The sequence below is a fragment of the Malaclemys terrapin genome, chromosome 1 (assembly GCF_027887155.1).
Source record: "Malaclemys terrapin pileata isolate rMalTer1 chromosome 1, rMalTer1.hap1, whole genome shotgun sequence".
Lineage (NCBI taxonomy): Eukaryota > Metazoa > Chordata > Testudines > Emydidae > Malaclemys > Malaclemys terrapin.
Window position 1 is genome coordinate 69,046,083 of NC_071505.1, and position 27,593 is coordinate 69,073,675.

Here is a 27,593-nt window from a genome sequence, read left to right on the forward strand (position 1 = left end):
ATTTGTTTAAAGCTTGTATATAAATTCTTCATTTGGGAAGATATTTGCAAAAAAGGAAAACTAATCAGAAAAGCTAGTCCATTGCACTTACTTTAGAATGTCAATTGCAGCTTCATCAATATTTGAGACACGAAGGGTAAGTATTGGGTTCTGTTTAATGCTTTCTGGAAGGCTAAGATTGCAACTCAGAAAAGTCAGGTTAGCACCCTGTAGGTAATAACAAATGAACGATTTACAAGCAAGCTGTATATTCTATAAAATATACTATACAAGAAATTCATGAAGAACTAGAATTTTTAAAATTTTAACAGAAAAAAAGTGCTATTTTAGGATACAATTAGAATATGGAACACATTTCTAGTTCAGTATTGTAATTTAAAACACAAAACATGAGATTTTAAAAGTTAAGAGAATCAGTAAGTCAAATTCTATGCTAGCAGCTGTACTTATATGGAATGAACATTAATTCCCATCAGAATTTACATGTCTGCCACATACCTAATGAGATCTAACTCACAACTTTGTTCTCCTTGGTCATCAGGGCCCTCTTCCCTTTCACAGTTACTCACTTTTGTAAAATATATGTTTACAAACCCTTTCCCAGCTGCAGCTTTGTGCCCTCTGGTGGAAAAAAGTAGAACATGCAGCCTGTTTTGAGACTACCACTGACATCTCTAGTATTTGGCTGGGTGCTTTTATATATAGGACATGTCCAGACTAGAGGTGGGAGTGAAAGGGTTTTCCCATCCTGTAAAAATCTAAGATTTCAATGCATTTACTGTTTCACAATATAAAAAACAAAAACCTTTCAAAATTTTTGCAAAAAAAATGAGAGCATCCATCCCAGAATAGTAGCCCAATGGTTAGGGCACTCATCTGGGATATGTGCAACCCCGGTTCAAGTCCCTGCTCTGCCTGATTTGGAGCAGGGACCTAAACCTGAGTCTCCCACATCGCAGCTGAATGCCCTAACCATTGGGCTATTGGCTATTCTGCGTGTCGATCTCCCTCAACATTCCATCCTAACCTGAGAAATCAGTTTCAAATAAACTTTCACTGAAATTGACATGTTTCCACAAAAAGTTTTGGTTTTGACAAACTGGCATTTTCCAACGAAAAATTAGTTAGTTGAAAATTCCTGACCATCTCTAGTCCAGACTCTTTAAGACTTAGGGCCTCAACCAAAGAAGCTGAAGTTAATGGAAAGACTTCCATTGACTGCAGCATACTTTGGACCAGTCCCTTGAATGCTAGATTAGAGTCATTGCTTCAGCCCAGAATTCAAACAACCCAAGTGGCATTTCCAAATCATCAGCAAAGTTGATATATTTTCAATAGAAAAATACTTACAACATAAAAGTCACTAAGATCATATTGTTGTCCTTTTCTTGGTCCATGCTGATGACTATAAACTCCTTTCTGAATGAAAGGTAAGGCATTTGTTCTGTGAGATGATTTAAAATAAATTTAAATAATTAAACTTGAAAGTAAATTATTCTGGATATATTCTGGAGAACTTTTTCTTGAGAATTTTTAACAGTTATTTATCCTACCTATTTTTTCCAAACTGTCGATATTCATATACAGTAAGAGATCTGTCATACATAAAAAAGAATCCAATCAGCTCTCTGCAAGCATCGCGCCCATTCCTACAACAGTAATTGAAAAGCAATATTAGAGTTTTGTAATCTATTTCAATGTAATCTATTTCAAACTGAAATGGGATGAGTATATCACTATTTTGAAATATGCATCTTTAGTAGCAGTTCAATGGCAAATGCCCTACAATATTATTATAATCATTATTTTAAGAATATTACTGGTTTTGATTGCTTTAGTTTAATTTGAAATATTGTTCAATGTAGCTTATGGATCCAGCCATATATCTAAATTAAATTTTAGGCTATTTGTCTAAAATGCTTTCCATAATCCACATTCAGAAAGAGTTTTCACAACTCAACCAACAGATTACATGTATTAGGACCAGCTATGTTCATCATGATCTCTGAAATTAATGGGCTGAATGCTCAGCTGCATCCAGAAAGCACTGGCTGCAGCAAAAGACATCAGAAAGGAGTCCTTTATGTAACCCTGATTCTTGGGTCAAATGAGACTCAGGGCTGTTCTAAACTATGTCATCATATAACAGCCCCTTAAGAAAATTAAAATTACACATATGTCTGTAATGTACAATAGAGCCCTGCATTGGACTATTTTTAATCTCACTCCCACCCGCTCCTGCTATTATGGAGCAGGTCCTGTGGGACCTGCGAGATCCCAGTCTCGCTGCAAGGCTCTACTCTAGTTCCACACAGGGCTCTAATGTACATATTATAAGCACATACTTCTAAACAGATGTGGAATATACTGCAATTATTCCAATATGCAAAAGAAAATAATTCATTACTCACAGATTTAAAAAGGAGTTCTATGACATTTATGATTACCTTGATATAATTCTGCCATCAAAGCGTAACTTATTAGAAAGCACATTTTCAGTTAATGCTGACCTGGTCCTTATTCTGTTAAAAGAATTCATGACATTTATCAACAGATATATTCCAAAAATGTAAAATTTTGCATTAAATATCAATCATTTCTAGAACTACCAATAAACCTGCATTGTGGTAACCTAGTTATGAGTTGATCCAGGTTACTCTTTGCAATTGAGTCATAAAGCAGATGAAAGAGCTGGAATGCAGGAAGAGCAAGTCTGGATATCTTTGGGGTTAATGTTATTGTCACGGGGTGCTCCACTCACTGCAGGTCTGGCGCCTCCTCCTGGTCACTCTGGTGATTAGCTCTGGAAGACAACGCCTCAGTCCACAGTTTGCATGCGGTCACCCTGACTCTGGTCTGCAGCTCCTCTCGCTCCAGGACCCACAGCATCTTCTTTGTGACTTAGCTCTCCAGCTAGATCACTCAGCATTCCCCATTCCGGGATACAGTCCATCAGCAGTCCTCTCATTCACTGCCTCAGTTCTGTGCCACACACTCGGCAGCTGCTAGGGGAACCCGGGTCTGCCCTCTTCTCCGGGTTTCAGTCCAGCTCAGCAGTTCTGGGCTTCTACTCTCTGGCCTCACTGCTCCTGGACTGCTTCCTACACCATGGTTCCCCTTCTTTCTCTGGGTGTACCAGCTCAAAAGCTTCCTCCTTCTTCCCAGAAAGTGACTTCTGCCTGTCTTCCTGAAGCGTTTCCCAGCAGCCCCGCAAGCATTCCTCCCTCTTCCCAGGGAGTGACTGCCCTTTCTCAGCAGCCGCCATCTGTAGCCCCCTACCTGGCTTTATAGGCCCTGCCTGTTCCTGCATAGGTGGGCCTGCTTGCAATCACTTAGTTCTCTGCACCCTGGCTCCTCCTCCAGGTACAGCCTGGGCAGTTAATTGGCCACCTTAACCCTGGTCAGACCTATGCGGGGTGGACATCCCATCACTGTTATTTAGTTGTGCTAAGAAGAGTTACAAATCTGTTGACTCTTTTTCTTCATTTTCCTTGGCTCTCTCAAAGAAAACCAATGCTGGAAAAGCATGACTCAGAAAAATAGTCCCTTAAGAACTTAACAAACCTTCTACTTTATCTCAACACTGAAGTGGCATTCAATACTGGAGCCTTTAAGTTTAAGATTTTTTTTCACATTCTACATGTGCTTTTGGTAAATCTTTACACTCAAAGAATCATCAGGAAAACATCATTCCCTGAGGCAGAAAAGGCACATTTATCTGTGACAGCCATAGTACCACTGCAGGAAGGCATGGCTTGAAGCCATTGTAGTGGATAAAATACATGAAACGGCATGAGGAAGGCTTAAAACCAAAAACAACTAAAGAGACAAAAAAAACTGTCAAAGTGTAGCAATAACTAATATTAAATATCATACCTCCAAGACTGCATATATAAGCAAAAATCCCAACCTTTCCATAAAGTGGGGTTGATGGGGCTAGCAAAGGCCACCCTTGAGCTCCTGCTTACTTCCTACAGTGGTCAGAAGTAAATGAACAGTTGGAGCTGTGCACCTTTTGGAGCACGAGAACACATGTAAGATGTGTGTGAAACAGACACTACTAACTAGAAAGTTCCAACCTGGTTTATCCCAGACATACAAAACAGACATAATGAAGATCATACAGGCAGTACTCAAAGAACTCACTGATCTTGTTTTTGCATCTCTAAAACTGGATGGAACAAACTTTACTACACTTGGCAAAAGAAAGAAAGAAAGAAAAAAAAAAAAAGAGAAAGAAAGCGAGAAAGACCAAGCACGAAAAGTTTCAGCCTGAAAGGAATCGGTTTTGCTAAAGTTACGACTGGTTGAAATTACAGCTATAAGTCCGTGGCTCAAAAAACTCCAAACCACCACCGCAAAAGAAAACTTACTTTGTTTCATGTAATGTTCTTTTTCTAAAGCGCAATGGTGCTGTCCCAAGACCTGCAAAGGTCCAATCTCTCTGGTAAGTACCAATATTTGTACTTTGCTCTGGGTCACTTATTACAGCCCTGACCAAAAAAAATAAACAAAGCAACATTACTCTTTGGCAAAAGTTCTCAAACTGGGGAGCGCCCCTTCCCGTGTGTGTGCGCGGAATGTATTCTGGGGCACATAAGAAACTATGGGGGGGGGGAAGAGAGGAGCTACTGAGCACATTTTACCCACAGCAATTAATAACTAGCAAAGCTGATCCCTCCAAATATATCAGGTCCTCAGATGCAGGGCCGGCTCTAGGTTTTTTGCCGCTCCAAGCAAAAAAAATTTGGCTGCCCCCCATCCCATCCCTGGGCTCCTCGCCGCATCCCCCTGCCTCCCCAGCCCTGGGCTCTCACCCCCACCCCCCACCGCACCCCCCTGCCGCCCCAGCCCTGGGCTCTCCCCCCGCCCCCCCCTCCACACACACACACCCTGTCGCCCCAGCTCTGGGTTCCCCTACCCCCCACACACACCTCCTGCAGCCCTAGCCCCCCCACCTGCACCCTCCCTCCGCCGCAGCCCTGGGTCACTGGTAACTTGCTCCCAGGGCAGGTCATTCAGCAGGAATTTTAGATGTGCACAGAACACAGACAGGTTCCCATATGGTTACAGAACTGCAGTAAAGTGGAACAATTTTCAGCTTGTGTGATTGGAGGATATCTGGATGCATATTATAAGACTGTCCTACATAAATGAGGAAAAGTTGAGGTGCCTTTATTATTCTTTTGTTCCACTCTTTCTTTCTATGGGGAATTTGCCGATGCAATATCACTGTCTTCTTTTTAAAGCAAACAAACAAAAAAAAGGCAATGGCTGTTGAAAATAGCAATTCCAGTCCTAATAACCACTGGGAAGCATTTCTTGCTCAATTTTATCCTACTTTTTCTACAGCAAGTTACAGTGGATCAGTATATTTGATTTGGGAGAAATGAAGTAACAGCCGCCCAAACTGAGCTTGAGCACTCCTGAATTTTGAGGTGTTCAAATCTGGAAGGCAGGTGCTGGGGGTGGGGGGGGGCTAGGGCTCCGCAGGGGAGCATGGCAGCATGTATGCAGCAGCGTGTCTGGCGCTGCGCGAAGCCAGACACGCTGGTCTGAGTGGCAAGACAAAAACAAACAAACAAAAAACCACGGAGTGCCACCCCTTGAAAAGTGCCGCCCCAAACACATGCTTGGAATGCTGGTGCCTAGATCCGGCCCTGCTTCAAGCACACAGAAATGCAAGAATGGTCCGTTAGTGCACATCTTACTGTGTTTCATCACATATACTTTTAAATAAGAAAAAAATTCAAATGTATTTTGCAATCTGAAGCAGCACAAAGTTCTTTTCATTCCCTCTGTCCCCCGCAAAGGCTCTATCACTTTCCTGTGGTTCTTTCCAGAGACAGTCAATGCTGTTACTTATACTGCCTAGTGAGGGTCACCAAACAAAAATCACAAGATCCTTCCTCCTTCAAGGCACTGAAATGCTGTCTACAGTGCTTCAAAGACCTGCCAACCCATGGGTGTTAACTGCCTAATTGTGTGACATTGTCCAATTCAATCTCTCAGAGCCAACTCCGTAAAACTGGAACAATATTGTCTTACTTCAAAGGAGTGTTGTACTGATTAATTCATTACTGTTTTAAAATGTGAGTTTCTCAGAAGAAAGGCACTAAAGAAGTATAATGTATTACAAAAGGCACCAATGTATTTTGCAAAAAAGCATGCAGATTAGCTCTCAAGAGTGTGCTACTGTAAAACACTAAAATTAGGGTGCAAGTGTTAACACATTTTTAATTCTTCTGAGAGATACTTAGATCATACTTACGGCATTTAAAATTAGAAGGTTGATCATTTTCATCACAGAAGTTTTACAAAAAAATTGAAGAATTTAAAGAATGTTCACAAATTTTAAATAAAATAAAATAATACTTCCTTTACAAGGTAGGGCACACTTTCAAATAGTTGATTCTTCTACAGTGTTAACTTGTAATTATACTTTGTATATTCTCTTACCTAGATAACTGATCCACCATCACTTGCTCTACTACAGTTTGCTTTCTCCTCTCTGCAGCTACATCCTCCTGAAATGAAAAACCCATTAAGAGCCTATGAGATACAATAAACACTTCAGAAAATAAGATGATCTTCAGAAGATGCAGTTAAGCAATATGGAATTTTTCATATGTGTCATTTCACTATCTCACCTTATCTTTTTTTTTTTTTTAAATCAAGAAAATTATACGGTGAATGAGGTTCAGTTAAATTAGAGCCATATAATGCATTCTGATATAGTTAAACTGTTTACATATGCACTAGTTCTGTGTAATTTTATTGTCTACATATAAAAGAGAAATCTAACATTTATGCAGAGGGCCAGATTTCTTTATATTTGCTCTCACATTACTTTCAGTAAGTGTATTATTTAAGTGGGACAAAGCATAAGAGAATCTTCCCTCCCCGTCCAATGTATCTTAGGAATCAGTGCAGATACAAATTATGATTTGAAGCAATGAAGATTTACCTCTACCAATTTGATTTTGTCTGGTGAAAGATTTTTTTATGATTTATTGTCCACTCTCAATTATTTATTTGAAAGCAGGTCAGCTATGTGCTGGAATATTCGCCTCCTTGGATATATGACAATTGGAAGAGTCTTATAGGAATCACCCTATTCATTGGAGAGATTATCCCAACTATTCTTCCTTGCTGGCAGTGGGTTTTACTCTCTGGCAAAACCCTATCATTTAATATATATCCAATTTCTGAACTTCTCTACTGCATTTAGGTTTGCCCTTATTTCCATGACATTTATATAGCTGGTTTTCATGGGAAGACAAAGACATTGTTCCGTGTTTTTTATGTAAACTCCCAACCCAATCTGCATGCCTGTGATTAGTTATCTATCTCTATCTTTGATCAGCTGTGACTCCCTTTATCTTAGTGCAACTCTATTTCACTAATGTGCTAAATACAGAAACAATCTGTGATTGAGAGAAGATTTCCCAGGTAGGCATTTTTACATGCGCAAGCCAAATTCTATATAGACCAAGGTCTACTATAGTTGAAGAGGATGAAAAACTGGTTGCCAATCAAACACCAGATAATTTTAAAGGATAATCACTAACTTTACCAAAATTGTTATAGGGTTAAGTTGTAAAGGGTTTAATTCACAAGTCTCCCAGTAAGTCAGTTTTCTCTCTGCATAGACCATTGTACATCGCCTTTGTGGGCCTAACCAAAGCATTTGACACAGTCAGCAGAGCCGGTCTATTTGCAATACTAGAAAAGATAGGATGCCTACCAACCCTGTTAAGTCTTATACGTTCATTCCACACCAACATGAAAACAACTGTCCAGTTTGGTGGGTCCACTTCGGACAGCTTTGAGATGAAAAACAGAGTGAAGCAAGGATATGTTCTTGCCCCTACACGCTTTGGAATCTTCTTCTCAGTACTCTTGAATTGTGCGTTTAAGGACATGAAAGATGGAGTGTTTCTCCACACAAGATCAGATGGGAAACTCTTCAACCTGTCTCAACTTAAGTCAAAGACCGAAGTCAAAAAGGTGCTAACCAGGAAACTTCTATTCACTGATGCTGCCCTCATAGCCCATAATGAAGATCTACTACAAGAACTCAAGGAAGGCCTTTCAAGTGCTTGTCAGGCATTTGCTCTCACGACCAAGAAAATGGTTGTATTAGAACAGGGAGTTCCACAAGATCCTTCAATTACCTCAAATGCAAACCAGTTAGAAGTAGTCCAAAAAATAAGCTATTTAAGTTCTACAGTGACTGCCAACCTCTCACTGGATGAAGAACTAAATGTTAGCATTGGAAAGGCTGCGCCACCTTTAGCAGACTAACTAAAAGAGCATGGAACAACTCAAAGCTTACCATCAAGACCAAAATGCTAGTGTACCAAAATGCTTGCATCCTCAGCACTCTCATGGTATAGTGGGGAAACATGGACAACTTTTGCTCATCAGGAGAAAAGTTTAAACAGTTTCCACCTACGTTGTTTACACCGCATATTCAATACCAAATGGCAAGATACAGTCACCAATGCAGAGGTTCTTCAAAGGGCAAATTTACCAAGTGTGACATCCCTGCTCAAGCAAAGATGACTGCGCTAGCTGGGCCATCTGAGTAGGTTGGAGGATGGACAGATAGCTCCCCGTATAACATGTCCTTGGGTATCAGAGGGAACTAGAACAACAGGACGTCCCAAGCTTCGCTATAAAGACACATGCAAGCAAGATATGAAGGAATTTGGAATTGATCCTGACTAATGGGAAATATTGGCAAGTGATCGTAACAAGAGGTACCATCATCTCCATCAGGGTATCAAAGTCCATAACAGGAGCTGGCTCCTACAGCTTGAAGAGAAAAGAGCCCATAAGAAGCAAGCAGCTCCCAACCAAGACACATACATTTTCAATAACTGGCAAAGATCATGCAAATCTCTGACTGAACTATTCAGTCACTTGAGACATTGCAAACCATCTATATCATAGGCTGCAATTCCCACAGTCTGTTGCAGACGAAAGGATGCCAACACTATCCAGTAAGTATGAATTACCACTTGCCACAATAGCTAACTCAAATACATCACAAACTGTTTATTCTGAACAGATTTTTTCCTTTCTGGATTTCTGAATTACAAATGCTTGTTTTTTATCTGTGATGCAGTCAGGTGTCACAATTATCTGTGAATTATATTAAGTTATTGAACATATACATTCTTGCCCATTACTTGATCCAAGGGATAGGTTAAAAGTAATTATACAGACGCTCCCCGACTTAAGCAAGTGTTCCATTCTGGAATACCTTGCGTAAGTCAGGAACATATACCCAACAATTACAAAAAAAACCCCACACTTATGGAATGTACAGAACTTTTTCCATAAGTGCGGATTTTTGTAAATCGGGTTTGCATTACCCGGGGAGCGTCTGTATACTACAGGACAAAGTGATAACTGCAAATGTAGTCCATGGAGCATTTCCTAAATGCCCAAAGATTTCCACACTAAGACTCAAGCCATGTGCATGTTGAGAAGGGAGAATCCCATTTTAGAGAGTGAAACTTCAACATCTGAATTGCAATTTAATGCCAGAAGACATATTTTCTTTTTTAGTGCATCCTTCATCCAGCTGTTAGAGAAATTCATGGTGGGTCTTTTACAAAGCTATTGAGACAAGTATTTGATTTCAATAGAGGTCATAGGACAAAAGGAAGGAACTCTACTGTGAGCAAAATAGCCTTTTTATTTAGAAGGAATACAACTTCTCCTGCAAAATTCTAATTGGTGACATCTTGGAGCAAATCACACAAATTGTACCATGGTCTTCCTTAAACAGGAGAATTCTCATTTCACTCATTTTTATAGATCATTTAAATATTCTGCATAGTAAATATATACAAGACTTTATACTGCACTCATCACCATAGTATCTGAGTGCCTTCCAGCAGTGTGTTAAGCCAGGTGACCAGATACATGTTATGTATTGTTTGTTCTCTCATTCACTTCCCAGAGGAAGAAGCATGTGGAATGGTGAGCCTTGGTTTTGTAGGATGTTGTTGTTTTCTTAGACGTACCTGTTCCTATGTGTTTATGTTAAAGAAGGCAAGGTCAAAGAAATGTACATTGCACTTGGAGTGGAAGCTGGTGAGGTTTGTGATAGTCCTTGGTTACTGGGGGAGTTATTTCCAGAGTCTGTGACGACCTCCAGAGAAGGTCCTGTCTCCCACACAGATGAGCTTTACTCTTACTGTTGAGAGTTCCATTGTGTCAGAGGAGCAAAGTTGTTGACCCAGAAGCTTTAAACAATCATTTAGGTATCCTGGACCCAGGCTATGTAGAGCTTTGAAGATAAGAACCAAGACTGAGCTTGGTTCAAAATTCTATGGAAAGTCGATGTAGAGAGTGTAGGGCAGGTGCAATGTGCTCAAAGTAGCCTGTGTTGCTGAAGAGATATGCTGCAATGTTTTGTACATGGCATTTCCTAAGTGCTGACGGTTTCATGCCAGGCATATTGCATTGCTGTAGTCCAGCCGAGAGGTAATGGAGGCATGAATAACTGAGGGCGGGTCTTCACCCGCCAGGATGGGACAGAGTCTCACAGCCATTGTGATGTGAGAGCTCAGCATCAGCGAGGAATCCAAGAGTACTCCTAGACTACAGACCGAACTGACCAATTGTGGATGCAAACCTTCAATCAAAGAAGACTGAATCATGGTTGCTATCTCCTCAAAATACTCCTCAATGCAAATACAAAATACTCCTCAAAATACAACTTACCTCTACATTATTTTTGATACTGCAAAACAATGAACAGAAGGAAATTACAGAAAAACTTCCCTTTAAAAGTATGTATTAATAATAGTTACACTCAAAGGAAATGTTAACATATATTATATATTTAAGAATCTTTTTAAGGCTTTTTAAAAATAAATATGCACAACTGACAATAGGGCTGATATTTTCAGAAAAGAAAAAAAAGTATGGATAAGAACTCAAATTATATATATTACATATTAAATCTCTCAAAGCACTAAGGATATGACAAACCAACTCTAAATTGAAATTCTAAGTTAAGGATGCCTTGGCAGCTTTCACTTTTTGTACTTATGTGTTTTTGTATATGAGATATCCAAGTTCAACAACTATTTCAAGACCTTCTGATAAAATATTCTATGTGCTACAGTCCTTAATCACAACAGAGTGAGTTCAATACATCAGATCATCCATAAATCAAGCCTTTTTGTTGTTTTATTGGTGTAGTCCAGCAAAAAGTCAAGTCCTGGAGGCTGCTGATCATTGCTGAAATAATCCTAAACTCAGAGTTCTTGTGCTTTTTCTGCACAGTTCTGACAAAAGATCACAGAAGAAATAGAAGAGAGGTCACCCAGTTAATTTCCTTGTCAATGCTAGATCATGTAGGATTTAATTCAATATAAATATATTATGTAAACATTTTTTTTTTTTGAGTACTGCTGACTCACCAGCTATTTTACATATTGTTTTTCACTGAATCATAGAAATGTAGGGCTGAAAGGGACTCAGAGGTCATACAGTCCATCCCACTGTGCTGAGGCAGGACCAAGTAGACCTACCATCCCTGAGAGGTGTTTGTCCATCCTGTTCTTAAAAACCTCCAAAGATGGGATTTCACAACCTCCCTTGGAAGACTATTCTGGAGCTTCCCTATCCTTTCAGTGAGAAAAATCTTAACATACACATATATACAAACATCAATGAGATTTTCTATATTTCTACAGCATATCAAAATTTATACCTACAAGCCTTGATATATAGGAATATTTATATAACAATTTAATACCATCCAGGAAACTTACAGCTTCTAACTTCCTTATGCTGTGCTGCATTGTGTAGGGCTTGCTTGTATAGCATTGCTGCAAGAGGGCTTTCTCATCAAGAGGCGTAAGATCATGATCAGTCCTGTCCTCAAGCTGTGGATCCTACAAAGAAATACACTGTATTCTACTTACAACATCATGGACAATCAATTGTAGCAAACAAAAATATTTTTCTTTGGTTTAGATCAGGGATTCTCAAACTTCATTGCACCGCGACTCCCTTCTGACAATAAAAATTACTACACAACCCCAGCAAGTCTAATGCCACCCCTGGGACCCCATTAAAATGGTGTTGTGACCCACTTTGGGGTGCTGACCCACAGTTTGAGAACCGCTGGTTTAGACTTCTCTTAGACATTTCCTGCAGTTTTACAGAAGTTAACAGTGCTCTTAAGAGGAGATGGATGGACAGGGTAAATGTAATATATTTAGAAATGAAGGGAAAGAAATACAGACTTTTTTCAGAAGAATTCCCCAGAAGCTGAGTTGGGTTTTTTTAATTAATTATGCTGAATGCAAAGATCACGTTTTCATAAAACAATTACTTATGTTCTCAGGGACTGATTAAAAAAAAAATCTGATTGTGTTTTCTATAAATTCTAGAGGTCATCTAGTCCATCCCCCTGCACTGAGACAGGACCAACTATGCTTAGACCATCCCTGACAGACGTTGACTAACCTGCTCTTAAAACCTCCAATAATGGAGATTCCACAACCTCCTTAAGTAACCTAGTGTTCAATTATCCTTACAGTTAGAAAGGATTTTTTCTAATATCTAACCTGAATCTCACTTGCTACAAACTAATCCAATTACTTCTTGTCTCACCCTTGTTGGACATGGAGAACAATTGATCACCACCCTCTTTATATATTTGATGACTGTTATCATGCTCCCCCTAAACCTTCTCTTCTTTGGACTAAAAATGTCCAATTCTTTCAGTCTTTCCTCATAGATTATGTTTTCCAAACCTCTTATCAGTTTTGTTGCTCTTTTCTGGACTCTCTCCAGTTTGTTCACATTTTGCTTGACATGTGGTGCCCAAAACTAGGCACAGTACTCCAGCTCAGGCTTTACCCGTGCAGAGTAGAGAAGAACAATTACCTTCCATATCTTATATAAAACCATCTTGTTAATATATCCCACAACATTTGCCTTTTTTGGCATAGTATTACACTGACTCATATTCAGTTTGTGATCCACTATAACCCTCAAATTCTTTTCTGAGTACTACTGACTCATCAGCTATTTTACATATTGTTTTTCACTGAATCATAGAAATGTAGGGCTGAAAGGGACTCAGAGGTCATACAGTCCATCCCACTGTGCTGAGGCAGGACCAAGTAGACCTACCATCCCTGAGAGGTGTTTGTCCATCCTGTTCTTAAAAACCTCCAAAGATGGGATTTCACAACCTCCCTTGGAAAACTATTCTGGAGCTTCCCTATCCTTTCAGTGAGAAAAATCTTCTTAATATCCAACCTAAATTTCACTTGCTGCAGAATAAGCCAATTACTGCTTGTCCTACCTTCAGTGGACATGGAGAACGATTGATCACTGTTCTCTTTATAACAACCCTTAACTTATTTTAAGGTTGTTATCAGATTCCTCTTCAGTCTTTTTTTCTCAAGACTGAATATGTCTAGTTGTTTTTAACCTTTCCTTATCGGTCAAGTTTTCTAAACCTTTTATCACGTTTGTTGCTTTCCATTAGACCCTCTCCAATTTGTCCATATCTTTCTTAATGTGTGGCACCCAGCACTGGACACAGTATTCCACCTGAGGCTTCACAAGAGAGAGGTAGAGCAGAACAATTACTTCCCATATCTTACATACAATAATCCTATTAATACACTGCAGAATATTAGCCTTTTTTGCAACTGCAACATATTATTGGCTCATATTCAAGTAGTGATCAACTACAACCACAAGATCCGTGTCTACAGTACTACTGCATAGCCAATTATTATCAATTTCGCATTTGATTTTTCCTTCTTAGGTGTAGTACTTTGCACTTGTCTTTATTGAATTTAATCTGATTGATTTCAGATCAATTCTCCAATATATTGAGATCATTCTGAATTCTAATCCTGTCTTCCAAAGTGCTTGCAACCCCTCCCAGGTTGATGTCATCCACAAATGTTATAAGCATACTCTCCATTATCTAAGTCATGAATTAAAATTTTGAATAGTACCAAATGCAGGACTTACCCCTGGAGGACTTGATATGCCCTCTCAGTTTCACAGTGAATCACTAATAGACTGTACTCAAAGACTAGTTATCAGTTATGCAACCACCTTATAGGAATTTCATCTAGACCATATTTCCCTAATTTACTGATGAGAATGTCATGTGGGACAGTGTCAAAAGCCTTACTAAAGTCCAGAGATACCATATGCACTGCTTCCTCCCTCCACTAAGCCAGTAACCCTGTCAAAGAAGGAAATTAGAGTGGTTTGGCATGATTTGTTCTTGACAAATCCATGTTGGCTATTATTTCTCACCTTATTATTCCTAAGGTTTCAACAGATTGATGGTTTAATCATTTGTTCCATTATCTTTCTAGGCTGTCAGGTCGTAATTCCTTAAGACCTCCTTTTCCCCCTTTTTGAAGATAGGTACTATGTTTGCCCATCACCAGTCCTCTGGGACCTCAGCTGTTCTCCATAATTGTTGAAAATAATTATTAATGGTTCAGAGATTGCTTTGCTAGCTCAAGTATTCTACAGTGAATTTCATCAGGCTCTGCCAACTTGAATACATCTAGCTTATTTAAGTATTTCTTTAACGTGTTCTTTTCCTATTCTGACCAGAGATCCTTCTCCCTTGTTAATATTCACTTTGTTAAACATCTGATTACAATTAACTTTTTTAGTGAAGACTGATGTAAAAAAATAATTAAAGACTTGAGGATAAAATCAGGATATTAAAAACAGAATAGCCTGATTTTTCATTTTACTTAAAAAAAAAAAATATATAAGAATCGTTTTACTCATCTCATGTTTAGTAATATCTTTTGAGTGGGCCCAAAAGCAAACACCAAACACTGGCAACTCCAACTCTATTTTGCCCTCCTCTTCCTCTTTGAAAACATCCACCTGCTATCCTTTCTGTTTCAATTTCAATTGTGCTGCTCCCATAAATGCTCTCTTGCAGAGCCTGGAGAAGTAGAGCATGCAAATGAGTTACTCTTAGCCAGATGCAAGACAGCATGATGTGCTTGTGCAGGAAATGAAACTCACCATCAACAAAACACTATCACTGACAAGGTGCTATAACATGAACAAAATAAACACAATTAGAAAAAAAAAAAAAAAAGGATATTTTTCCTGTCTCAATTCTCTTTGGTTTTACTTCGAACACTAGTAAGTACATTTAAAAATTTGATTTCAAGTGGACAGTGTCCTTTTAAGACAATGAAGCAATATACACAGTAGCCATCTCAGCCTGGGACACTAGTCTCCCTCCTCCATAACTTTTTCCTTTCCATTCTATTAATATTCAGCAGCTAAAATTATCCTTCACCATTGTCATTTCAAGCATGTCACTGCTTTGTAGCCCATTGGCTTCCTCTCTCTTTCCATGGTATTCAAACTCATCGTCTTTGATCAAGGCTTCATCCAGTTTCTCTCTCTCTTCAATAGCCATCCCCTTCCACACCTCTTGCTCACCTCCTACTCCCACCTTCATGTCTTTTTCATGCTTCTCCTCACACCTGGAATGATGATGCTCAGCACACCTGTAGAATTCTCACCCTCTCCCTTTTCTTCAAAAGAAAATGAAAGGCAACTTTTTTCATTTTGTTTTTCCATTGTTGATCTCCACTCCTCTGCTGTCTACTCCACATCTTTTACACCACCTCTGTCTTCTTTTTTTTTAAATAGCAGAATTTATAAGATTCATTAATAATATAATTCAATTATTATTTATTGTTTGTATTGTGGTAGCACCAAGAAGTCCCAATCAGGGTTTGGGACCCTGTTGTACTGGGTATCATACACACATGGAATAAGCTTTCCCTGCCCGCACAGAACTTACAATCTAAATAGTTCACATTATCTTTATTTATTTTAACCCCTTTCCCTATTCTCCCCACATTATCCTTTTTTCTACTAATTTTTATTTTCTGTTTGTCTGTAAGTTCTATAGGGCAATGGTAATCTATTTTTTTCTGTTTTTGTGAACTATGCAAAGTTATGGCTCTATATACATATTTAAATAAGGATTGAAAGCACTTCACCATTCTAATGTAACATTTTTACCATCATCCTTCCTCTTTTGGAGTCACCAATTATGCATTTTCCTTCTAATAAAATTGCACACAAGAACTCTCATCTATAGCTCATGCAAATCTTGCTCATCTGGCTCAGAGAAGTGCCTTCCCAAGGCACAGACTTGCTCTCCCACTGGAGACTTATGCTTCTAGTGTTCATAAGAGGAAAGGGTTCAAATAGACTTCCTCTATTTGAATGCCTATTCAACATTAGAGATGCTCAGATACTAATGAGGATGAGCACCAAAGTATATCTGCAAGTTTAAAATATGTTACCTCTTTATCTGCTGTTTTTCTTGAAGATTCCTGAGACTGGGCATTGTTTATTTTCTTTTCTGTAGTTCTCTGAGAATACTGTTTATATCCCTCTTTCATGTCTGCTTCATACTGCTGATATTTTAGTTTGTATTTGTTTGTTGGGGATGGCAGATTTTCCGGTATTGTCTTTTGCTCCAAAGAAAGCTAAAAAGCAAAGAATAATCAGAAATAACAGCCTCCTGCTGTGATACACAATGTCAACAGCAGGATTATTATACTCATTCAGTACATTTTTACAGTTAAAGGACTGATGTTCCTTGACACCACACTTAACATTTAGAAGAAAATAAATACTGTTGTATAACAACATTAGGTTGTTCTCATGAAACTCTTCTTGTTTTGCTTAGAGAAGTTTTTTCTTCTGCGAATGAAGCAACTCTCAACCATACCCAGAAACCAAAATCCACCTGGTCTCTTGCCAGCCTTTGCAGATGCAGAGGACTGTGAGACTGGAGCAACAGCATGAACCCATATTTGGTTTGGAATGCTGAATGAAGGGGCCAAAGGTTATCTAGATCAGGGGTTGTAGTGGTACTGACCAGTCATTGAGGTGCTGCTCCCTCACCTTCCCCTATACATTGCTCAACTCCAAGGACAACATCAGTTGAAAAGGCTTTGGAGCCAGCTACATAGTTTCTTGAGTTTCTCTCCTGGAGCCAAGTGCTGTGCTGGGTTGGGTAGAAACAGCAGCAGAAAGAGCAGGGTGGGAGGAGGAACCAAAATGCTTATTTTCTCCTCTCCTGTCTCTCTCACTGGGTCCTAGCACCTATTGGATTTTGCTGATTTTTCACCACCACTTTTCACCTGCCAAACAATAGCGGATCCAGCAGTGTCACCTTATGAACCATATGCGGGCCATGCACAAGTAGTTCAGCAGTCCTTGGGTATGTCTACACCACAGATACTGTACCATGTTGGCATAGCCCCATAGTGTAGACACAGCTTACATTGACAGAAGGGTTTTTTTCTATGCCAATATAACTTTCAAGTGTAGACCAAGCCCTGTTCTAGAACAGTGTTTCTCACACTATGAAACTAGCCTCCATTGGAAGATGTGAATCTCTTTCAAGAAAAGTGTAGAAAAGACTATACAACATGCAAAAGTGAGGAATTATTTCCCACTCACTTGATGATTTTATGAATGTTCTACAGATAGGACTTAAAAAATAAATTAAAATAAATAAATAAATAAATAAATGGAGATATCCCACCTCCTAGAACTGGAAGGGACCTTGAAAGGTCATCAAGTCCAGCCCCCTGCCTTCACTAGCAGGACCAATTTTGATTTTGCCCCAGATCCCTAAGTGGCCCCTCAAGGACTGAGCTCACAACCCTGGGTTTAGCAGGCCAATGCTCAAACCACTGAGCTATCCCTCCCCCTTGGAGCATGCCTACCCTACAGCCACTATCGCACTGCTCCCTAGAGCAATGGAACGGGTTTTTCTGTTGCTGTAATTAAATCCATAATTCTGGGAGGCAACAGCTAGGTCGATGAAAGAATTCTCCCACTGACCTAGCCACATCTACATTGGGAACTAGGTCAACCTTACTACGGCACTCATGGCGTGAAATTTTTCACAGCCCTCAGTGACATAGCTAGGTCAATCTCATTGTAGACCAGGCCATGGAGTAACAGTAGAACTGTGTGGGAATGACCAAGAAATAAAGAAAAAAAAATCTATATTTAAATTATTCTACCACCTAGTCTCTTAGGGAAGATTCACCTATAAAGTTTCCTACAGAGGAAGCATGATTTTTTTTATTATTTCGTGTGGAAGTATTGCTACAATCAGGTATCTGAAGCAAACAATGCAGAAATCATGGCCACACACAAAAATATGTTAAAATATATCAGTGGCACTTGACTACCTTTTCTCCTCAAGGTAGATTCAGATGGAATAGAAACAAAGAGGGAGAATGAGCAGGAGATCTAGTCTCTTTAGGTTCTTATACCACATCCATCACTGTGGCATCTGGGAAACAATTAAGGGGATAAAGAGGGAGAGGAAAGGTAAAAGAAAGTCAAAAAGAGGAAAATAAGAGACTGGGAAGTAGTCAAAGCCATTTCAACTTTTTGGTAACTTTACATAGTAAAATAGATGTTCACTGATTATCAATTTGAAAAATGAGTTCTAGCAAAAGATATATACACTCAGCTAATAAGAACACAGCAACTCACATCGACCAACTTAAGACCACATGCATGTTATTAGAGAGGACAAGAGAGAGAGAGAGAGAGACACACAGACACACATATATACAGACTTAGTCCACACCCTTTAACTGACATAGCTATGACAGCAAAACCTGTTGTAAATGCCACTATGTCAAAGGAACAGTGCTTCTGTCGGCTTAGCTAATGTCGAACAGGAAAGTGATTTAGCTATTCTGTTGGCTCATGCTGTATCTGCACCAGGAGGCTCTGCTAACATAACTATGCAGGCAAAAAATGTGTGGTGTAGCATGAGAAAGACGGAGAGAGAGAGAGAATATGGTTTGCAGTGTCCTAATTGGGAAAAAAGTGACCTAATAGGTGGTCATTTCATACAGTGAATGACCATGTTCTAAATTAATCAATGTGAGTTGCTGTATTATTAACAATTGTTGAGAGGTGATAAAAGGTTTTACATTGTTCCAAACAATGTTCCAGCCTATACTGGCAGCACAGTGCTGCTTTCTAAGGACCCAGTCCTGAAACCACTACTCATGCAAGTGACCCATTGACTTCAAGGGATTATTTGCTTAAGGACTGCATATGTGCATAGATGTTCTCATGATCAGGCCCTCAGATGGTTAGACTGCTGATATGGACTCACTTTTTGTATTAATTGTTTTTGGGTTTAAAGAAAATTACATATTTTTAAAAGAACTACCAAAGGATGTTTTCCAATTTTCCATCCGGACATAAACACATAGGGAGGTTAGGATGCCTTCCATTCCTTAACTACAGAAATATAATGCAATTTACTAAAAATTGTCATATACCTCTCACCCTTACCACAGAAAATAATCCTGTAAATTTGTACAAATCCTGAATTGGTTTGAAGTTTGGGAAACCACTTCTTGAGCACATATCAATCTCAGAATATTAACCTTTGCAACCCCTGAACCTTTTCCTTCTTCTAATCACAAGAACTATAACATCTGATACAGTTTCAAAATGCAAATGCTAACTATATATAGTGATAGGAGATTAAAAGTAGTCTCTCAACTAAGCCATTTCATTATCATACCAAAGAAGTTAAAACCTATTTAATTTTCAGATCATACATCACAATCCTCTGCTATTCAATTGCTAATATTTTGTCAGGATGTATTTTTCCAGCTATTTTACCTCCATTTTCTTCTGACAATGTTTTCTAGCCATCTGTTTAATAGAAGAAAAAATAAATGTTATTTTAAATAGCAATTATCGCCATCTATGCTGCATGAATCAAAAGAAAATTTTTCAAATACATTTTTCCGAAGTTAAACAAAACAGAAAAATTCAAAGGACACCTCTTCTCACTCTCAAATAACAATGACTGAAAAAATGCTCAGCAGAGTCATTATCAAATGTGTTCTTAATTTCAGTAATTTGGACAGTGATTTTGAACAACTCTGGAATTTTCCAGAAAGCAGTATGTTAAAACTGAATAATTGATACTCCTTCTAGAACAACTAGGTGTAGCTGGGTGTTTTTTTTTTCCAGAATTTTAGGTTTGTACTCGGCACGGAAAGAGAAGAATAAATACTGATGTTCTATTTAGATTTATTTTAAAATATATACATTTATGTTGTCAACCAAACTAGATATTACTCTGAAATTAACTCGCAATTCTCTTTGAAAGAGAAAGGAAGAAAAATGTTAATAATGAAGTTACTGCACTCAGCCATTCATATACTATCATAGCAAAGATCAACTCATATTCTTCCACAAAATAAATATTTGCTATTTGTAAACAAAAAGTTATTTTTCATATCTTATGTTTAAGAACTATTTCTTATTTTGGTTAATTTATTATTTTCTGATTTTCACAATTTTCTTAAGATTTGCTTAGAATTAGAAATCAAAGTTATATGCTACCTTAATGCAATCATAATTTTCAGATGCTTTCACAAATTGTTACTAACAATAGTGACCACTAGTGTACAAATTGTCAGTAGGCAAAATCAACAGTCTACAATAAAGTTACTGTGATGAAGAAATAGAATTTGAAATTTCTGAAGAGCTTCCTAGCAAAAAAAACAACAACAACAAAAAAACACTTTCATTAGAAAGCACTTCGACCAATAATACTCTCCTATCTTTTAATTTAATCACACAAATGGAAAGAACTAAATTGTGTAATGAAATTAGATGTGCTTTATTTGCTTCAATTCTCATGAAAGACAGTATTTTTAAGATATCAGTAATGGCAAACTGACCTGTTGTGTCTGATGATGCTGTGCATAAGGAGTCTGTAATGGTGAACCCCAACTAACAGTTGAAGATGAATCTGGAGGGCCAATGCGAGGAAACCTCTTACTGTATGGTATGTAAGAATCTCCATCCTAAAACACAAAGAGAACAAGATTATTTGTACTTATTTCATAGTCAAAATAAATCTTTTGACTTGACAAACTTCTGCAAACTTTTCAGATAATGCTAACTCATGATTACCTCTTCATCTGAAGATCCCAGCTTGCCCAAATCAAGGCATGGCACCCTGCAGGAAGTTAAAAGATGGTTTTAGTAATTCTTTAATACAGTCTCTTGCTTTCAATTGCAGTACAAGGGAGCCCTCTGATAATGAAGTGCTTTTCCCCTTCACAAAAATATCTTCACTATAAACAGTTTCACTATAATTGGAGAGAGCCTACCTGGCAAAAGTCCCTACCAACCCCCTTCGTTTCACCTCAGGAAGTGGTAACAGAGACTTTCTTCATCCCCAGTTGCAGAGGACACTGGCAGCTGTAAAGGGCCCCTGGAAGGCCCTATCTTCACTTCCAGCCTCAGATAGTTCTATCAAGACCATCCTGGCTCCTCTTCGCTCCCCACTAGGAGCAGCTGCAGCAAGATCAGAAGCCAGGGATTTCTCATTACCCCTCTACCACAACAGTATTGTGGCAAATTCTTTCCTCTCCATAATCAGCCAGAAGAGAAGCAATGGGGAAGTAAAAAGTAATCCTTTTTGAATGCAGCTCTTCAAAACTAATTGGAAGGAATTAGCACAGTCCCAACTATACTACAATTACATACCAATAGCGACTCTTCATTCAGCTTAAAGAAATTAAAAAGTCAATTGAAATATATTAAAGCAATTCTGTACTTTTACTTCATTTTAGTCCCAATCCCACTAAGTAATGAGTGTCCTTACCACCCTCTAAAGTAAACTGGAGTTGAAGATACCCAGCACTAATGAAGATGCATTCAGCGTCTTTCTGGATTGTGTCCTTTGGGTTCAATCCAACGCCCTTTAACTTTCAGTGGGAGCTGGATCAGACCCTAGGCTATGTCTATATTGCACACCACTGGCGGTGTGCGCATATAGAGTATGGATAGTTATATGCCACAGAAAAAAAGTGAGCTGCATTCACACTTCGGTGAATAGCCACATGCATCAGTGGGGGATGCAGTGGGGAAAGGCTCCCGCTGTCACACCCTGCCAGAGCTTTCCCCACAGCTCCCTGCAGCAGGGAAAGACTGGCAGCAGGGAGGCAGCAAGACAAAAACAGTGGGAGGGGGAGGGTCATGTTCTGAGCTGTGTAGAGTATATATTCTAAGGATTCACGGGGATCTTTACTCCACTAAGCAGTGCCTCACCACATACACTACTATTTACACCCATGCTAGCGGGACTTGCAATGTATGTATCCTACAGGCCAGGAGTTATACTGTAACTAAATTCCCCTGTGTACGGCTGCTGGTATTTAACTCTATTTTAGCAAAACAGACGAGTTTTGGCTAATTAAAGGCTTGATTAAATTGTCTATATTACCAATACATTACAAAACTACCAGTCACACTAAGACTTGGAATGTGCACTTAAAAACAGTACGTGTGAAAGATGCCAGATTTCAGTTTCAAATACTGTAAGCCTTCTAACAACAACCCAAGTATAGTCTGAGCATCAGTAGTACATATTTTCTCTCACTTTGCTAAACTCTGTTATAACAGAGTCTCTTCTAGTACTGGAAGACATGCTGACTCTCCAGGCCCACCCAGTCAGTGGAGAATGACGGAATACACACAGAGATTGAACTATCCCTTTATTCAGCCATAGACATTCCAAGGTCATGTTTGATACATACTGGCAGAATCTTATGGAGAGCTAAAATGACCGTAAAGATTTTTTAAAATAAGGCAGTTCAGTCTCAAATATGGCACTGATAATATACCTATTCCCAGGCCTCAGAATCCCCAATTTTGGAAGTACTATACAAAGCAGATTTCAAATCACTTTTTAAAATACTCTCATATGACAATTTCTCTGTATTTACAATGAAATATCTGTAAGGAGCAGCAATTCTTCTCTCCTACCCCCTTTCATAATGGTAACAAGTATAAAAGATAGCTTGTTTACAATTAGAAATAACTGCCATGAGCTTAGATAGTAACTAAAAAAGTAAAGCTCAACCATCCAACTTTTACATATTTGAAAGAAAGCAAAAATGTTAATGAGTAATCACTAAGGACGGCACCAGATTCCAATTAATCTCAATGTACATTTAAAAAAAAAAAAACTACTTTACTAAAGTGAAATTTATACAAATAAGTGTGACTTTTAAAAGTATCATTTTAAGGAAAACAATTAAATTCCTCTTTAAGTATAAAGCATAGCCACCAAGTTTATGGTGATAAATTCCACCTAACTCCTTGATTTATACATCAGCATAAAGACAATGAAATAAGGAAATTTACCAAAGTTACTTAATGCAGAATGAAACAGACAGTTCATAAGTAGGAAGAATAGACTTACTCAGCTGGACGAAGGCCATGAGTTGCTTGTATATTTGGTTTCCATCCCTACAAAAATGTCAGCATAATAATTAAATCATGATTTAAAGACATAGTTCTGTCTTTTGAGGGTTGTAAAATTGTGGTATAGATATTTGGGCTTGGGCTGGAGCCTGAACTCTGGGACACTCCTCCCTCACAAATTCCCAGAGAGCCTGAATGTCTGCACTGCAATTGTACAGCCCCACAGCCCAAGTCAGTTGACATGGGCCAGCCACAGGTGTTTAACTGCACTGTAGACATACCCTTGGAGAACAGAATTTGAATCTTGTTTTATGACTGTTTTCGGTTACAGAAGGCAGAAGTATTACAATGGTTACATTCTGAACTCTTGGGGAGATCAGGAAAACATAGGAATGCTCCTTTCTGCAACACACCACAGAGGCCCCTACTGAATGACTGGGGTATAAAACAGCATTCTCCAGGACTACTGGCTGGAGGATGCTATTACAGAACACATCTGATAGTGGAATACAGAAAGACATCTTGTCAGGTAGGAGAAAGGCAGTCTGCCATAGTTGACAGGACTCAGTCCTGGACTCCCTAATGTGGTCACCTAGCAACAAGAGGGAAGTTAAATGGAAGTATGTGGACTTGAAGAAAAGCAAACGCTAATCAATAATCAGTTAACTATTTTTAATCTATAAACCTAAAGGGCACAATACTTATTAAACAAAAAAGGAAATATCTACAGTGCATAATTCAGAAAGTATTAATGTTCAGACCAGTCGCAGTCAAACTAATGACTACCATTAACCAAGACTGTATTCATACTCACCAAGACAATTTATTTACTTTCAATAATTAGCCTGCAAGTTCTTTTATATTGCAGTAACCTTAATACTATAAACTTTTACTATAAACTATACTACTTTAAAATCCTGAACATAAGATGGAGCTAAATGGTCTGTGAAATAAAAAACACACCTGAAAATATTTGTAAGTCAAAATAGAAACATTAATCTTTCCATTAAACATACTTGACTAAGTTTCTTCCCCCTTGATGACAGCTCAGCTTGCCGTCTAGGAGATGCAGCAACTCCTTTAACCTCCAAATCCATGCAAATTTGACTGTGGACTTCACAATAAACTGTAAATAAAAAAGACTATATGAAAACCATATGTTTTCTATATAATTACTATACTATTATAAATACAAATAATTAAATTACAGGGTATGTACCTAAAACTCCCAACCTGGGAGTTTTTATTCAATGATTACCAATTTCACGGCCATGAAAAACATGTCACGGACTGTGAAATAAGCCCTCCCCCCATGAAATCTGATCTCCCCCATGCTGCTGGGAATGCCCCAGCCAGGTGCTCATAGCTGCAAGTCCCAGCTGAGCTGGGGAGGGACAGGACTTGTTCTTCCCCTGCACAGCTACTGTTGGGGCTGCAGGAAGCTCTGGAGCTGGGCAGCAACTCCGGAGGTTCCTGCAGCCGGAAGAGGCTTGTGGAAATGGGTCCTATCTCCCCCTTGCTGCTAGGAGCGCCACAGTCAGGGGCTCCTAGCTGCCAATCCCACAGGGCTGGGGAGGGACAGCACTCAGAACTGCCTCTTCACCTGCACAGCTGCTGGGGGGACAGAGGGGTGCGTGGATCAGACTCACCTCCAGGTACTTTTTGGGTTGGGATCCCGGCAGTTACCACACCATGAAATCTCAGATGTAAACATCTAAAAAGGTGAAACTGACCAATTTAAAAACCCTCTGGCCATGAAATTGATCAAAATGGACCATGAATTTGTTAGGGCCCTATCAATATTGCATTGGATGCCCATCTCCACAGTAACTCCTGACTTCAATCTTCCCTTGCCAGTGTTATCTTTTGCTGGAAGCAGTTCCAGGCTTCTGTCTTAGCTCCAAGCTTCACTCCCTGGAAACACTAGTTTTCTCTTTGCTTCAGGCTCCCCCTTGTCCTTTCTTAACTCTAGCACAGGGGTTGGCAACTGAACATCAGTTCATGTGCCGCCTTCGGCACGCATGCCATAGGTTGCCTACCCCTGCTCTAGCATTTGCAATTTGTACTAGATGTGTCAACCCTCCCCACCCCTGACTTACATCCTACATAGTTTTAGCCAGACCAGAACTTTTGCCATACCCTAAGAATCCTTCTGGTTCCCAGCTACTGTATCCCTAATAGCTCCATGCCACACACCACCCCCTCTGCAAAGTTTCCTCCCCTATCCTGGACAGTTCTGCACCTGCAGGCAATTTCCCTCCCAACTTCAAGATTCCCAGAAACCCGACGCCCCATGGTGTATGTTCTAAATTATGCAGGAGTAAAAGTCGGCCCTGTTTTCAGATACTCAACAGATGTTAGTTTCAAGCATTCTTTGCTCCCCAGTGAAGGCAATGGGCCTATTTGTTATTTAAAGTGAAAATGCATCTATCTTCACATAACCTCAAACATTTAATTTAAAATGTAAGGAGATTTTCATAATCATAACAGGGAAAATGCAGTCAAACTAGTGCATATTCATTATTAGTATTCACAAATTAATGTAATCAGATTTTTAAAATAGTATTTTTATATTTAGTCAAAATATTTAATACTATGTGTTTACAATGATTTAACCACCGCACAGAAAAGATATAAAAAGATAAAAGATAAACTTTTACAGTTGGAAAAATCTTGGGAAGTAGAAAGCTCACAAGTTAACCATCTCCATTTCCTTGTGGACAAGTATCCATCTCACAGAAACACTGCCATAAGGTGGAACAAATTGTTTAGCATAAGTACTTAGCACATATTCTAAGGGGACCATTCAAGGTAGAGTGGCCCATTAGTGGTCCCTTAGAATATGTGCTAACTACTTATGTTAAATAATCTGATCCACCTTGCGTTTGATGCTCAAGGTACCTTTCCCAAATCTGAAGAAGAGCTCTGGTGTGGTTCACAAGCTTCTCTCCCTCACCAAAAGAAGCAGGTCCGATAAAAGATATTACCTTGCCCACTTTTTCAGTCTTGTTAGTAGTCTCAAACAAAAGGTAACAGGATGAAAAGGGATAGGGACTGAAATCCTCTCACCCTTAGTTTTGATCTCTCTGGAACAGGCTGTTAGAAGTGCAAACGCGATATGGAAGCTCTCTGGCTGTGGACTTCATGGGACATCCCTATCCAGTGATCCATCCTGTTCACAGTACTGCCAGCTAGTGGGATTTCATCCTAAAGCTCAGTATTTGGTGTTTTTCTTAAAGCTCCTGCAGCCAAGCAATTACATGAGCAGCTCCATTTTTTGTTTTGTTTTATAAGTTTCTAACCCCCGTGGCTGCAGAGAAACGCTTGGAAACCTGAATCCAGAGCACCCTACAGGCTCACAAACCAGATGGAAAATAACAAGAACCCGTTTTTTTGTTCCACACCCGAGTTTTGGGGCAGGGAAGGGGGGAGGACTGTCCTGGCTAAGCCAGGGCCAGCCGGCAGCCACTGGGCTCGGCAGCGAGGTGTCTCTGGCGGCGATGCCCGCAGCCCGGGAACCCCGCAACTGGGCCTCCGGGGCGTCCTGAAGGGGCAGCGCCCCGCGCACGGGGGCGGGCCTCACCCCGCCCGTTGCCTAGGTTTCCAGTAAACAAGCCCGGACGCGGCAGGCCACGAGTACCCGCTACTCTCGGGCTAGGGGGCGGGCCACAGCCCTCGGCAGTGAAGGACCAGGAGCCCCTCGCCCCCTCCCAGGCGCGCACTCGCTGCCCACTCACCTCTGCGGCCGCCGCCCCTTTTCCCAAGTCTTGCAGCGTCCCTCTGCGCGCACCCGCCGGCTCCGCTGCGCGTGCACTCGAGGGGCAGGGACGCGCGCCGGGGTGTGTGTCTGCGCTCCTTGGCCCGGCCCAGCCAGTCAGGCTCCTCCCACCCTGTGCCCCCCCATAGCCACGCCCCCTGGGCTTGAGACGTAGAGCAGCGGCGACTGATGAAAAGAATCGAGCGAGCTCTGTGCGCTCTGGCGCCAGCCCTGGCAAGCGCGTCACCGCTCCGTGACCATCAGCGCACCCGAGCTGATGAACGCGAAAGAAACAACCATCAGCATGAGCCCTCAGTCACTAATCCCTGCACAGCCCCGGCCTCGGGAGCCATCCCTTCGAAATACACCCTGCCTGCAGGAAATAACAGCCCTCCCCTGGCTGTGTCATGCCCCGGGGTGCAAGCCGCAGGGGCAGATTAGCCGCTGGACCAACGGGGTCGTGTTCAGGGGCCCCAGCCAG

At 40.0% G+C, this 27,593-nt stretch overlaps 1 protein-coding gene across 4 annotated transcripts in view; it reads right to left on the reverse strand.

Moving 5' to 3' along the window:
* Positions 1-27,166, reverse strand: part of CAPS2 (calcyphosine 2) — a 51,118-nt gene extending 23,952 nt beyond the window's left edge. The window contains exons 1-14 of one of the 4 annotated variants that reach the window (XM_054026754.1): positions 27,093-27,166; positions 24,372-24,481; positions 23,354-23,400; positions 21,055-21,100; positions 20,820-20,945; positions 19,747-19,779; positions 16,371-16,556; positions 11,802-11,924; positions 6,460-6,527; positions 4,374-4,493; positions 2,448-2,522; positions 1,554-1,649; positions 1,351-1,444; positions 92-207 (exon numbers count right to left, since the gene is read on the reverse strand). In XM_054026754.1, coding sequence (XP_053882729.1) covers positions 92-207; positions 1,351-1,444; positions 1,554-1,649; positions 2,448-2,522; positions 4,374-4,493; positions 6,460-6,527; positions 11,802-11,924; positions 16,371-16,556; positions 19,747-19,779; positions 20,820-20,945; positions 21,055-21,100; positions 23,354-23,400; positions 24,372-24,452 — 1,211 coding nt within the window. In that variant the 5' untranslated portion in view covers positions 24,453-24,481; positions 27,093-27,166. The other 3 variants (XM_054026764.1, XM_054026772.1, XM_054026781.1) reach the window with 3 other exon arrangements.
* Between the last annotated feature and the right edge of the window lie 427 nt (positions 27,167-27,593).